We start from the raw sequence: 15,709 nt of genomic DNA, 5'->3' as shown, positions 1-15,709 counted from the left end.
ATGTGCACTGTCCACTTAATCAACTCTATCCTACTTTACGACCGATTTTGTTACGCAGGTCCAACCATCTACTACTTATGTCGATATATCGACCGCAAAAAGCTGACGATACATCGACTAAAAATTGTCGATACGTCGACCAAATTAAAAAGTCGATACGTCGACTAAAAAATGTCGATACGTCGACCACGGTGCGCCAAGAACAAATCCAAGACTTTGTTTTTGACGGGGGGACAATAAGGCCCCCTAAAACTTACAAAGGCGGTGGGGCTCTGGCCCGACCGTACTTAAGAAATAAACAAAAATTTTCTACATACTCAATAATCTACCGTCTACGTCGAAGCATTGATCATGATACGCCAAAGCCAAGCCTAAGACTTAGCTTTGGCGAGGGGGTAAATAAGGCCAACAATGAGGCCCTCCACCAAAAAAAAACTTGCAAAGGTGGCCGAGCCAGAGCTCAACCATACTTAGCAAAAAATTATCCACATGCGTAATATCCACAGCATCCACACACTGAATGAGCAAAATAAGCATGAATATATAAAAAGAAATAAAAATACTTGTCTCGACCTTATGGTCGTTACAAACCACCAAATGAATGTAGTCTTGGCCTCACGGCCTTTCAAAAAAAAAATACAACAAACACGAGAAAGTAGGTGGTCCCTTCACTGCTAGCCTCACTCCCCGATGCCTGCTCGCCACCACCTCCCAGCGCCGGCTCGCCACCGTCTCCCGATGCCTGCTCGACGTCCCCAGGCACTCGCTCAACATCCGCCTGTATTTGATCGACGCTCCCAGCCTCCTGGTCGAGATTGACCACCTCCACCTCCTCGCTGTCAGACTCGTCGAGGAAGGACAGGTCCACATCTGGGTGCTTCCTTCGGAAGCGGTCAAGGATCTGGTCGCCAGCGGATGTCATCAAGGACAATTGGAGGTCGTCAAATTCAGCGGAGGCCTTGTAAGCCTCAAGTCGGTGAGTAACGAGACCCTCGAAAGCCCCTGAAGCCTTGAATTGCTCCACATGGGCGTCGACCAAAGTCTTGAACTCCGAGGATGACTTGAAGGCCTCTAGACGGGCGTTGATGGAGCGGTTATACGCCTCGGACCTCAGAAACTCCTTGAGCACCTCCCTCTTCTTTTTCTCAAAGACGGGTGATGCAAGGTATTCCCGAACTACCGAGGAGCACCCCGCCTGGAAGCTCACCTCCTTCTCCTTCTCCATAGCCTCTTCAAGGGACTGGACTTTGGCCTTTTCAGTGTCCAGGCTGAAGGAGAGCTCGTCTCGGGCAGTGGGCAAAGCCTTAACCTCCTCCTCTAAAGTCTTCGACGCCGAGTCCTTTTCAAGCAGAGACTCTAACTCCACGTAGTTCTAGAGTGCAATCTTAAGGGCCTGAAACACCAAAGGAAGAAAATAAGCTCTAAGGCATTAAAACCGGGTACTCGATGGAAGATAAGCCGAGCTTACCGAGACCAGGCGCGTCACGGTCAGGCGCTGACGTTCCAGGATGCCCTTCCCGGCATAGAGGCCCCAGGAATCCGGGTTGAAGTATGTATATATGGTGTGGAGTGGAAGGTTGAAGCGGGCAGGAAGCTGCAAAGCAGTGTGGAGATGCCGAGGGACCACATTCGCGACAGCGAACTCAGGGTCATTAATCTTTGACCCCGGCATCACCAAGGGATCCCCCAGTGTGGCCGCCGCGACACTTTTCCCTTTGTCTGAGTGTCGGGGAAGCTGAGATGAGGACCCCTCGACGACAGCAGGATCCTGGGATACCTCGACCCTTGCCCTCTTGACAGTGGGCTCGATCACAAACACCCCCCGAACTGGAGTTTCAGTGACGTTGGGGGATGGAGAGACTTGGACGGGCGGCTGGCTCAGCAGCATAGTGGGGGGATCTCGCCCCCTCTTCTTCTTCGACTTGCCTGGGATGGTGTACCTCATTTCGGACGGCGCGGCTGCACAAAGAAAAAAGGGGGGAGGGTGTCAAATCGAGGACTACTCGTCCATTTTCCCTGGCTTTTGCTTAAAAGACGAAGGGAAGAAAAACCCAACTCACCAGCTAGAGGATTAGCAGGAGGAGCAACTGGCGAGCGCGAAGTGTCGAGGAGTACGGACAAGCCGTACAGTGACCGGTTCTTGGCGGTATTAAGAACCGAGGCGCGTCGTTGGGAGTCGGGAAGAGCAAGTATCTCCTCAATGTGTCCGTGAGCGGAAGAAGAGAGTCGAGGTTGAGGGACGACGTCACCTACAGTAAAGAAGCAACAATGTGAGAAAGGCTCGGCAGGCAGAGCAAATGCTATCAGAATAGCAGAAATGGATAACCTACAGTATTTACTGAATACTGTCTGCGTCCCCGTTTGACGCTCGCTGTCTAGAGGGTGGGAATTGAAATGGCCCCCGATGAAGAAAAATTGGGGTTTCCACCCGTGCGAGCTGGAGGTCTTCTCGACCACCACAGGGGGCACGGGAGGCTTGGCCTTGGCATGAGTGGCCAAGTAGAAGAACCTTATTTGCCTCGAAGAGGCCTTGAGGGCGTAACAGTACAAAAATTCCTCGACGGTCAGGTCGAGGTTCAAGTGTTTTCTCTACAAAATTATCATGGAGTTAATGGTCACCCAGTAGTTGGGAGACAATTGTGCCGGAGAAATCCTATGAAGGCTGCAAAGGGCCTTCACGAAAGGATGAAAGGGCAGAGTTTGCCCAAAGCTCAAAGAGCGCGTAAATACGGTCATGTGGTTGGCTGAGGGGTTGTGGGCCCGGTCATTGGGGGTCGGGATGATTAAGTAAAAGTGCAGGGGGTCGATCCCTACATCATTGAAGGCCCTCAGCGCCGCCTGGGACCTGATCTTCGACGAATTGACATCCGTGGCCATCCCCGTGAGGCCACTGGTCGACGCAACCCCATAGCCGCGGCCTTCGGAAGGGCCAACCTGCAGGTCAGCGTCCTCATCGTCGAGGAGTGTTAGCTCATCCGACTGTGAAGGTGAGGTCGACGCGTCGGGGTAGTCTTCCACTTGGCGGAGCAGGGAATCCTCGCTTTCGTCTGAGGACGAGCTCGTCGCCGCCATCTCGACATGGTCGCCCCTTACCTTTGACGTGGAGACCTCTCGACCTCTATCTTGTTTTGGTGACATGTTCTGGAAAACAAAAAAGGCGGAGTTAGGTCTTAATGGTCGAGAGGTCAAAGTGCAGTGCAAGGGGGCACGAAGAACATGCCCCAGCCAGAGACCCCAGAGCCAAGGGCTGGGTGCTCGAGCTCTGCGGTCATGGAAGTGAAAACAGAGCGAACCCGGTGCCGTAGGCCTGGGGGGGCCCAGAACCAAGTTCGAGGGCCTCAGGCCAAAGCAACTGAGCCCAGGGGGACAGCCCTGCATAGCCTCAGCCCCAAGCATACAACCAGCAATAGCAGGTAAGAACATTCCCCCTTTATTATAGATTCATTGTTTTGCAGACATTGGAACCAGGATAATGACAAAAACGAAAGGGAACGAGAACTCACTGGTTACTCAGAGGACTTGAATCTAGGGACGAAGATGAGAAGCACACAGGGAGAGTACACGGAAGCAAAGGGACAAAAGCAAAGACGTCTGGTAGAAATCCGACAGCGTAACGACATTCAAGGAAATGAGCAACCACAATACCCTCGCAAAGGGTTTATATATACGCCCGAGGAGAAGCTTAGGGATCCCCGAGGAGTCCAAAGGACTCCAAATCTCGACCGTAGAATCCGATTCGGCTCCATCCAACGGTGGATTTGAGAATGCGTGATCTAACGGTTGGGGAGAGAGCAATGGAGAGGGATTTAATCGAACGGCTGCAGTTCATCCTCCAAGTGCCACGTGGCACCAAGAAAGTGGGGACGCAACTGTTGACACGATCGACGTGACTGCTCCACTTCCCGAGAAACCAACCGCAATGATCACTGTACCGACAAACGGCCGACATTACCCACAGAAGAGTTTTTCCCACGTGGCATCCTCGACGCTGTATAGCCAGGAAAGTCGCACCGCAACGTCCCAGTCTAGAGGGTAATTGTTACACCATGGTCGAGACATCGACCACTCTCTCAGACGACAGGCGCCGAGGACTCCTCGTAGAGAATCGGTCGTTGGCGTCGAGAGAACAGCTGTAGCTAAGGTGCCCTTTACGTCGAGAGATCATACGTGGCGAGAGGCGTCGAGCGCAATGACTCGACTTTTGAAGGCCATTGCGTCGAGGCAGCGCTGCCAGTCAAATCCATCAACGGTCTTGTCAACTCGGGAAAGAAAGTACTGATCTAACTGCTACTGTAAAAGTCAGGAAATCAGGCAGCAGATGAGAGGGATCAACCGCATTTCCTGAGGTTATCATCATGAAAACTCCCCTACCCACCCGTAAATCGAGGGACGGAAGATAGCTTACTCCTTGGGAACGGAGAAGGGATAATCACATGTAAAGGCCTATAAATATAGCCAAGAAAACCCAAAAAAGGGTTACACACTATTTCATTACTCCTAGAGAGCTTGTAATCCCAGATATTAGTGCATCCACAAGTGAATTAGGCAAAGAGTTCTTACCGAACCACTATAAAATCACTGTCTCCTTTGCATTATTTTTCAACTTTAATCCTTAATTAAACCATGAGTATTACTGGGAGTGTATTTGGAGAGATAATCACGAGTTATCAAAAAAACACCGTCAACAATATATATATATACACACACACACACACACACACAAATATATATGCATTTTTTAGCCGAGAGAAGACTGGCCATGCATTCTTCCTTTAAATTCACCAAGTTAACAAGATGAAAAATACGTTTGGTCCGGCACTTGCTGACTGACATGACAAGATGAAAAATTCACTAGGCAAGTACTTCAATGCTAAAATTGGTGCAAGGATAATTCATCGTAATATTCGAAGAAGAAAAATTCAATAAAAATGTTGAGAAGATGACCAGCATAGTATTATTATTAGTGACCGACGACCTAACATTTGAGACCTTATATATATGTGTGAAAGAGAATGACCAGCATTATTAATGGCACGGGAAGAAGTTGGGTGAGGCCGTGTGGGATCCCGCATTTAATTTTTATTTCTTATTTAGAGCCACATTGTTTTTTTCTTTTTTTTTTCGCTGAATGAGACGTCATATTGAAAAAGTCACAAAAGGCTAGAAGTATAAACGGAGGGGCAAAGTTCACGCAGGTAATTAGCCCACTCGAAGGAATAGAGATAAACCCACTCAATCTCTCTATTGCTTGTGACCCCAGTAGATTCTATCGCCATTGCTGCAACTGGGGATGTTGTTGTAGCTGAGGATGTTGTTGTTGTTGCATTTGTTGCTGTTGCTGCATCTGTTGCTGTTGTTGCTGCCACTGAGATATTTGTGGCTTAAAAACGAGCATGTCCTGGTTACACAAAGATCCCTTAGGATACTGGTAGAATCTGACAGAAATACTAGAGCATTAAATGTGTAATATTTAAGGAACTTTTTCCTGGCGTTTAATTAATGATAATTTTGATGATAACAAACAATTGATTGTGAAATTACAAAGAATTAATCTTGAATTTTTATAAGCAAAATTAACAATTATGATCAACTCAAGATTTGAAAGAAAAAGATTGAAGATGGATAAAGAGCTTGAAGTTTGAAGATTCACAGGACTAGTCTACTATGTTGTTGTTGCATTCAATTCTTGTTTCAATGGTTTTGACTCAACACGCACACTTTAAAGATTCACATTTTACAAAATTGCAAAAAAAATCTATTCATAGCGATTATTTAAAGTAGAGAGAAGTATTTTTTGAGACATAAACGTGTACTCAATCAAGATATTGAGAATAAATTTTCTTTGTATCAAGATCAAGTTGATAGGAAATGAAAAACAAGACAAATTTTTGCAGTGGATCAGCAGTAGAGAGATAATTCTTCACTGCACATTTTCAGTCGACTTGTTCCAGGGTTTTAAGCATTTCTGGTCAACCCATGAGAGGGTCCGGATCGGTATAATTTAAACTGGATATATTTTTTTCCCCGTATCTTAGTGTTTTTGAGGTCTAAAATTATCAAATAACTAATGCAAAAGATCTCAACTTGTCAAAAACATTCACATACTTTTTCAAAGCAAAATGGCATTTACTGCTTAGAAAGAGCATTGATTACAAAAACACTCTTGAGCTAACCTTGTGGCAAGCATTTATTGAGTGTTCACATATCTCCTAGCTTGAAAACTTGTATCAAAACATTACTGGGAGAGATTCCTGAATGAAGCAAACTTTCTAAACAAAAATCAAGAGTAAAGGTTGCCAATCCCTAAGTTAATTTGGTGTGGAAAGGATAGCTAACATCCAAATTGAAACTTGACAGTCGTTGAAGGTGCGGTGAACCTCGGGTAGAGAAGTCACCCTTTGTACTTGGAGATATTGTGCCAAAACGACGATCAAGAAAGTCGAATTGGTCAAGCTCAAATTGCTTGGTGACAGTGGATGTAGGCTTATCGCCAAACCACTATAAATCTCGTTTAAATTTCTTCTCTCCTTACTCCTTTTGTTCATTGCAAATGTTCAGTTGATTTGTGAAGATAGCTCTACAATGCATAATTGGTTGATAATCCTTTTTGTTGAGTTTTGCATAATGTGTATTATGATATTGATTCTTGAGATTGAATATTAGTGATAAGCTTTTCTCAACAACAACAACAACAAGCCTTAATCCTAATTTAATTGGGGTCGGCTATATGAATTTCACTTTTCTAGGCAGCTCTGTTCGAAATTAAACTTTCTTGAAGGCTTAGATCTAAAATGTCTTTCCTAACTACTTCGGTCCACGTAATTCTTGGTCTACTCATCTCTCTCCTAGTATTAGGTGTAAAAATGTCCTCCCAAGCACGAACTGATGCTTCTAGCGGTCTACATTTGACATGTCCGTACTTCCTCAAGCGGCCTTTGCGCACCTTATCTTCTATTAGTGCTACACCTACTTTACTACGAATAACTTCATTCCTTATGCGATCCATTCTCGTATGGCCACTCATCCATCTTAACATACGCATTTCTGCCACACTCATCTTAGATATATGTTGTCTCTTAACGGCCCAACATTCACTACCATACAACATAGCTGGACGGATTACAGTCCTATAGAACTTTCCTTTCAACTAAATAGGCATCTTGCCATCACATAAAACTCCCATAGCATTCTTCCACTTAACCCACATTATCTTAATCCTATGTTGAATATCCTCTTCTATATCTCATTCGTACTGCACTATGACCCAAGGTACTTAAACTTCTTAGAAGCCCCAATCTCCACACCATCTAAAGAAATTGTATCACTCTGATTACTTGAGTTACTAAACTTACAATGCATGTATTCAGTTTTCGTCCTACTTAACTTAAATCCTTTCGTCTCGAGAGTATGTCTCGATAGTTTTAACTTAGGGTTAACTCCTTCCCTATGTTCATCAACTAAAACTATATCGTCCGCAAAAAACATACACCAAGGAATTCTATTTTGAATTTCTCTTATCAGCTCATCAATCACGATGGTGAAAAGATAAGGACTAAGAGCAGATCCTTGATGAAGGCTCCAGCAATTATCACACTCGTGACCACCCCATCGTACATGTCCTTAATTACCTTGATATACCTCACATGCACTCCTCTCTTTTCTAGCACTCACCATAAAACTTCTATCGGCACCCTATCATATGCCTTTTCTAAATCTATAAAGACCATATGTAGGTCTGTCTTTGCTTCTCTGTACCTTTCCATCAGCATCCTAAGAAGAAAAATGGCTTCCGTGGTTGATCTGCCTGGCATGAAGCCAAATTGTTACCAGAGATAGTAGTTGTGGCCCTTAATCTCCTTTTGATAACTCTCTCCCAAAGTTTCATAATGTGGCTTATTAACTTTATGCCCCTATAATTGTTACAATTCAGCACATCTCCTTTATTCTTGAAGATGGAGACAAGAATACTTTTCCTCCAAGCATCAGGCATATGCTTCTTCTTTAGTATCTCATTAAAAAACTTAGTGAGCCACACAATTCCAGCATCTCCTAACGCCATCCAAACCTCTATTAGAATATCATCTGGCCCACATGCCTTCTCCTTTTTCATCTTCCGTAGTGCAGTTTTAACTTCCGAGACTCTGATTCTTCTTATATACATTACATTAGGTTCTCCTTGTGACCTAAGATTGTCAAACTCTATAGCATGATCATCATTATAAAGCTTCTCAAAGTAACTCTTCTACCTTTCCCTAGTGTCTTTATCTTTTGTCAGAACCTGATCCGTATCATCCTTAACACATCTCACTTGATTTAAGTCCCGACACTTCCTTTCTCTTATCCTAGCTAGTTTATATATATCCTTCTCTCCTTCTCTAGTCCCATGTTTACTATATACCTCATCTAAGTAAGTAGAACAAGTCTTATCAACTGCTCGCTTAACTTCTTTCTTCACTTCTTTGTACTTATTAAAAGTTTCAACATCCGTACGCTTTGGTAAATCTCTATATAAATTCCTCTTGGTCCTAATAACCTTTTGAACTTCCTCACTCAACCTCCATTGCCACTTTTCTAATGCAGCTGGCCATGGCATCCCACATAGTATATACATCACCTATATATGACCAAGTAGCCTCATCTAACAACTTCTCTTTAAAGGCCAATTACTTTATTCCCTTCGTGGGAAGTGGTTTATCTTAGTCCTTCTATAGCAAAGCTTAATGCTCACATCTAAGATCACTAACCTATGTTTGGTAGCTAGTACTTCTCCAGGAATTACTTTACAATTCTTACATAGAGAACGTTCTTAAAAGTGATCAAGTGGGAATCTCTTTTCTTGAAAAATGTGTTTGTATGATAAAATCATGTCCCAACGCAAATTCCAAAATAGATTTTCCTTATTCGTTTCGAGCTCCAAAACCAAAACCATCGTGGATCCTTTCGAAGTTTTCCCTATCCTTACCAACATGGCCATTGAAATCTCCTCCAATGAAAATGCTATCCTCATTGCCTATACGACACACTAAGTCATCCATATCTTCACAGAACTTGACTTTCCGCCTCCAATCCTATTTGTGGAGCGTAAGCACTAATTACATAGATGAACTTATTTCCTAGTACCAATTTGAGCATAATAATTCTATCCCCTATTCGCTTAATCTCAACTACATAATCCTTCAAAATTTTGTCCACTAGAATACCAACTCCATTGCGATTCCTTTCCCAACCTATATACCATAACGTGTGTCCTAAATTTTCAATCTCCTTTGCTTTCTCTCCTGTCCACTTCGTTTCCTGTAAGCATAAAATGTTAATTCTTCTTCTTACCATAACATCTACTAACTCCATAGATCTACCGGTTAAAGAACCTACATTCCAACTACCTAAACGAATTTTCCTATCATGAGCTAGCTCTGCCCCTTGCACATGTCCATGAATGTGCAAGGACCCCCCTTGCATATTTTTCACCATATCCGGGGCCCGACATGGCGCATGGGCTCGCTTTTCCCCCGCACACGTCCATGAATGTGTGAAGACCTCCCTTGCCTATTTAACACTATACCCGGGGCCCGGCATAGCGCGTCGCACATAAGGAACGCCCCAACAGATTCTATGTGAGTGAAATCCATAAGAGTGACTTATTTTTACGCTAGCCGTCAACCTACCGTAACCCTCCTCCTTTACCCGGGTTTGGGACCGGCTATACCCGGGGTTTTCTAATAATTATAAAACTTTTAAAATGTTTTTAAAATCCAATTCACCCATTTTTGGGTAGTCATTTTGGGCTAACACCTTCAAAATCAAAAGCAACATGTACATGTTGAAAACAATTTAACTTGTTACCAACCAGATAGCTATGAAATAAAATGTTACTGTAATTTTGCTGGCCACTTTTGATATTGAAGAAATCTTGAAAAGTTTTATAGTGGATGTAAAAGAATTGGAATTCGTTTAGACTTGGAATTTATCCCAGATAGCTATGAAATAAAATGTTACTGTAATTTTGCTGGCCACTTTTGATATTGAAGAAACCTTGAAAAGTTTTAGAGTGGATGTAAAAGAATTGGAATTCGTTTAGACTTGGAATTTATCCCAGATAGCTATGAAATAAAATGTTACTGTAATTTTGCTGGCCACTTTTGATATTGAAGAAATCTTGAAAAGTTTTATAGTGGATGTAAAAGAATTGGAATTCATTTAGACTTGGAATTTATCGACCGTTTGGAAGTGCTTTTGAAATGGTTTTATTTTGGGTCTGAGAAAGGAAATAAGAAATTTTTTGGGAATAGTGCTAAGTAATTTCTAAATTAAGTTCGGTTGTTTGTCTAAGAGATTGTTTTTGAGTATAAGAAAAGGTGAAACTGTGTTTGGTTAGGTTTCTAAACACTGTGTTTGGTTATTTAATTGATACATTAAGTAATTAATTAGTAACAATAATTAGGATATTAGTAATTAATATATTAGTAATATGCTAAAAATTGTAAGTATCTTAATCAATTATTAGTAAGTAATAACTAATTAGTAGCACTAACAATAATTATTATAATAACAATTAATTAGTATTTAGTAAATAATTGTATATTAGTAAATCATTTAGTTTATTAATTAATAGCTACGGTTACTTAATTCAATAGTCAAGGCAAACTTTAATTCAATCCGTTCTTGCAAGTATGCCAATATATTATATGTCCCTTTTCAAGATGCCTGGGTCGGTAGTTTAACTGTTGGAGAGGGTTATGCAGTCTTTTCTTTGGGACAACCAGGAGGGTGGTAAATTGAAGAGCTTGGTAGCTTGGGACATCGTTACGAGTAGTAAGCAAAATGGAAGTTGTGTAGGATTCCTTTGGAACAAAATTCATCATGGGCTAGAGTCACACGAAGTATGGGTTGCAACCTAATGGCTGGGATTCGAACATTGTGACTAGAGGATCCTTTAGAAATCCTTGGAAATTTATCTCTCAGGGGCTGAATTCTCTTCTTCAAAATGTCAAATTGAGTATGGGAAATGGCAACATAATCTTTTTTTGGAAAGATAAATGGTGTGACAATGAACCTTTGGAGTGTTTATTTCCGCGGCTCTTTATATTTTCAGAGTTTCCAAATGCTTTAATTTCTGATATTATATCATTGTCTAGTAATGATGAGTCAAATTGGAACCCTAGTTTTAGGAGAGGCCTCAATGATAGAGAGGTGGAGGATTTGCATTCTCTACTTCAAGTTCTTAATTTCGTTTCAAATTGTTCAGCTTCACCTAATCGTAGAGTTTGGTTGTGTGATCCCTTAGGTTCAGCTTCACCTAATCCTAGAGTTTGGTTGTGTGATCCCTTAGGTTCTTCGTGTCAATCCCATTTGAGTTCCTTAGTGGACAAAGATGATATCCCGAATTTTGAACCTTTAAAATTCATTTGGAAGTCTTGTGTCCCATAGAATTAAAGTCTTTGCTTGGTTGGTCTTTCATGGGAAATTTATGCTGCGTTTGGAGCAAGGATTCGTGCCATGATTCAGATCATAGTTCGTGGCTCGCTACAGTGTTTTCTCTCATAAAAAAACACACGTAAACTGGGAATGGTTTTGAATCATGGTTCTGAATCCATGAACCAAACGTCCACTTAATACCTGCGATAGGATACAGCGGAGAAACCCTCATTTGGTGCTCTCCCCATCTTGGTTTGTTCTTTGCAGGGAAAATGAAGAAACTATTGATCACCTACTACTACATTGTAGGATTGCCAGGTCACTTTGGAAAAAGCTAAGTGTGGAGGTGGGATTTAGTTGGGCAACTCCAGCAAAGTGTAGTTCTTAGATGGTTGAGAGAGTTGTGGATTTGGGTTCTAACAAGGCCAGAGTCCTATGGAATAGTACAGTGCTTTCATTACTATGGTCTCCGTGGATGGAAGGAATAGTAGAATTTTTTAGGAAAAGGAGATGGAGACAACTGACACTTTTGAGAAGGCTAAATTCTCTGCATCGCTATGGACTGCTTCAGATAAAGCATTTAAAGGGTTCCCATGTTCTTTGGTTATTTTGAATTGGAAATATATAATAGGGAATTGATTTGAGAGATTGGTTTCTGTGTTTATCTTGCTCTTTTAGTTTTGGTCAGCTTTTCAAACCTGGCCATGTTGTTTCTTTTCGGCTTGAGGATACCTTGTCCTCTGCCTTTGTTATTGATTTTTATCAGAGTTTTTATTATATAAAAAAAAAATTTAACTAAATATTTAACCTCTAATTATCTTTTTTTTTTTATAGGAAAGAAATTTCAATAATCACATGAAAAATAAACAATTATCTAATTATTTATTTATTTAATAAATATTTGTTAATTATTAATATATTTAATGATTACTTGATTAGTAACTAATTAATGCTGCTACGTCCTAGAAAAATAGAATGGAAAAGGAAAAACAACTTTGGGCTTTTTCTTTTTTTAAAAAAAGACTTTCCTAACTAAACGAGGCATTCCCGAAAAAACATACCACATAAATGCTATTTTAGAACGGTTTTCAAAACATCTACAGCTAGAAATACGAAAATTGATTTTGGAAACATAAACAAATGGGCCCATGTTTTTGAGGGATTTTCAGTTCACAGGAATCTCACCCCAGGGAAAAGCATTCCAGTCAAGCGGCAAGCTTTGTTAGAAACAGAAAGCAACAACGTCTGGGACGGTAGTTGGATGACTGCACACTGAAGAAAGGAAAAATGACAAATCCATTATCAGAAAAATCATATGATACAATTAGTCAGCGATTTCATATAAATAACTAGCAAAAAAAAAATCTAAAACAATATGCAATCGAATCTTCATTAGTATCCAACACTGTCCAAGACTAATTCCCATTCTTACATAGCATAATCTAACTAGCAAACATATAAATGAACTTAACCAAATACTCTTTTACAAGGATAGTACATTACTTAGCAGTAAAAAAACAAAACTCTGGGTTACAATGGTCCAACCGCTTGACCATCTCCAATGCAAACGCAAATATCAATGCTATATTCGCTACTAAAAACTGTAAAAGTGACATATTTGGGGCCTATTTAGTTCGCTGATTCGAGTTTTTAATTCGAGTTGAGATGTGACTTTATGTGAGAGCATTTTACTGTAGCAAAAAAGTTAGATGTGACTGTTTCTGAGAGTTTTTTACTGTAGTAAAACTCGAATCGGTAAAATGAACGGGGCCTTGATGTGCTATACTATTCTGTACTCCAATGCATAATGTTATGGTAATATACTTGGAATGCAAACAAGACTAAGATCAAAATGAAAAGAAAGTGAGATACACTCGACTTGTAGTTGGGAAAACAAAGAGAGGGAAAAGCCTCCTGATAATTTGACATCACAGGGGCTCTATCTATTCTCAGAAGATACAACACAGTACAAAAATTTGTTGTAGAAGATAGTGCTATTCAAAAAAACTGAAAAACCAACACTGACCAACAAACCGACAGTAGAAAATTGAAAAACTCACAAACCAAAGTAAACCAGTGAGCCGAACTGACCACCATTACACTTGTTTAAAAAAAACAGGAAGAGAAATTTTACAGCTGCTAAGGGTCGAACCCATGCTCGGAAAGGAAATAGCGGACTCTTATTGCCGATCTAGACGCGCTGAATGGTATTTCCGCATTTCAAAAATATTTATTGTAAAATCCACGTATTTCAAAACTTGAAAGTGACAAAGGGTGAAAGTCTCAAATCGCAAACACATTGACATTTCTCTCTCCCACACTCTATGTAAGGGACTAAAGCCTCAAGACCCATTTCACACTTGACCTATCCTCTTTTGGTTTACAAGCTGAAATAGGTTTTTCTCAAGGAGAAAAAAATAGGGAGAATCTAGTAAATAGCATATTTATGAAACTAAATTAAGTAAATAGCATATTTCAAAACTATTTGAAATAAATAGCAGTTTATGTGGTAAATGAATCATTTACAACGTAAATGTGTAAATGGTTCATTTACAGCTAGTAAAAACATTTTTTTCACGTAAAATTTCTTTAATTGATAAAAAGATTTTTTCCATGTAAATAAAGATTTTTTTACCACGTACGTTATTTTTTACGAGTCATAAATGAATCATTTACCGTGTGTAAATGATTCATTTATCACTTAACTTGCTATTTATTTCAAATAGTTTTAAAATATGCTACTTAATTTAGTTTTAAAAATCTACTATTTACTACAATTTCCCTTATACTACAGTTACAATGAGCTTGCCACTCATTTACCATTGCCACGCTTACTACTCTACTCAAGTCTTGAACTTCTAAATTCTAACAAGGTAGAGGAAACTGTTATTTTGAAAAGCTATGTGAAATTAATAGGTTGCTACATATCAATTAAAAAAAAAATATATATAGACTTACAAGCTTTTTTTCCTGCAACTGACCAAGAAACCCATGCTGATTCATAGCCCGAAAAACTAGAAAATCTGCTTTTCCAACATATTCCCTGAGGTCAATGCAATTAAATTAACAAAGGTCAGATTATATCATTTCAAGGAAAAAAATCTATAAAAATAGACGAGATATAAAATTTTGCGGGAGCAATTACTTGTTATTCGTGCAGTCTTGAGATATAAGCCTAACAATTTGCATCGTCGCTGGCCAATTTGCTGCAAGTCTGAAATATGTGGAAAAGACAGGCTGTTAAATAAAATAAGAATCGAGTGTAAAAACCACAAGCAAATAAAAATTAAAAAAATTACAAATTTTGGGAAAATGTAAACATGGGTATTTGAAAGTTGATAAAACTCAAGTTTATAGACCATATATAATAAATAAGCAGTGGCAACTGAAAGTGTAATATTTTGTAGGACTCGTACAAATACTTCAACAGTTTGGAATATCAGTTTCATGGGTTCTTACTTTAAACTAAAATTTAATTGAACATTCAAAATTTTCTTTGAACGGTGAAAAAATTTCCTAGACTCCATTTCTTTCCTTTTCTTAAAAAAATAAAATAAAATAAAATAAATTGAAAAAAATTTGATGGACTTACGCCTCAGAAGCCGTAGCGTTCCTGTAGCCCTGACAAAAAGGATAGCAACCATTAGTTTGTATTGTGATAAAATATAGGGGGATGCAGCATGGTTATAATGAGAAAGATTGACTGAAGAAGCACATAAATGATAAGTACAAAAACATCATAGGGGGTATCACATTTACAACAAAAACTTGTTATTCTACACAGAAACAACAGGTTTGGAATACGAAAAGAGCAGAATCCTAGTAAATGCACAAGGGAAGACCCAAACTAAAAAGGAAAAACCCTGAAACAAACCTCCTAAGAAGAAAAAGAATATATATATATATATGTATATGTATACGGTAGTAGAACATACTTCCAATCTGGTGAGAAATACAGGTTGTCCTTGTCTCTGCCCTGATAAATTTCCCTGCATATGTGTGATGATTTAATTATAAGCAATTACTCTTGTGTGTGTGTGGGGGGGGGGGGGGGGCGGGCGGAAGAAATTAAACTAGAGACAACACATAGCTTCTTTTTTTTTTTTTTTTAAAAAGGAAGAAAAAGAAGGAAAAGGAAGAAAAAGAAGGAAAAGAAAAGAAAAGAAAAAGGAAATCTTCCTCGATAATTAGAACTCGCTTCGTTAATTACAGTTGCAGTGTTCCATCAGGGGGGAAAACAAGCTTTCTGCCTAACAAATAAAGTTGATGTCCAAGGGAAAGAAAAAATTTTAGG

The 15,709-nt window shown here is 40.0% G+C and overlaps 1 protein-coding gene across 1 annotated transcript; it reads right to left on the bottom strand.

Moving 5' to 3' along the window:
• Window positions 1–4,773: 4,773 nt before the first annotated feature.
• On the bottom strand, window positions 4,774–15,404 carry LOC112090795 (mediator of RNA polymerase II transcription subunit 25-like; the record flags this gene model as incomplete). Its single annotated transcript, XM_024162913.1, has 6 exons — window positions 4,774–5,398; window positions 12,601–12,687; window positions 14,374–14,458; window positions 14,561–14,629; window positions 15,008–15,036; window positions 15,351–15,404. Coding segments are annotated over 6 exons (456 nt in total), but the record flags the coding sequence as incomplete, so codon positions are not given.
• Window positions 15,405–15,709: the final 305 nt, after the last annotated feature.

This window comes from Morus notabilis, unplaced genomic scaffold (assembly GCF_000414095.1).
Source record: "Morus notabilis unplaced genomic scaffold, ASM41409v2 Scaffold595, whole genome shotgun sequence".
Taxonomy (NCBI): domain Eukaryota; kingdom Viridiplantae; phylum Streptophyta; class Magnoliopsida; order Rosales; family Moraceae; genus Morus; species Morus notabilis.
This window is presented reverse-complemented; position numbering and strand designations above follow the sequence as displayed.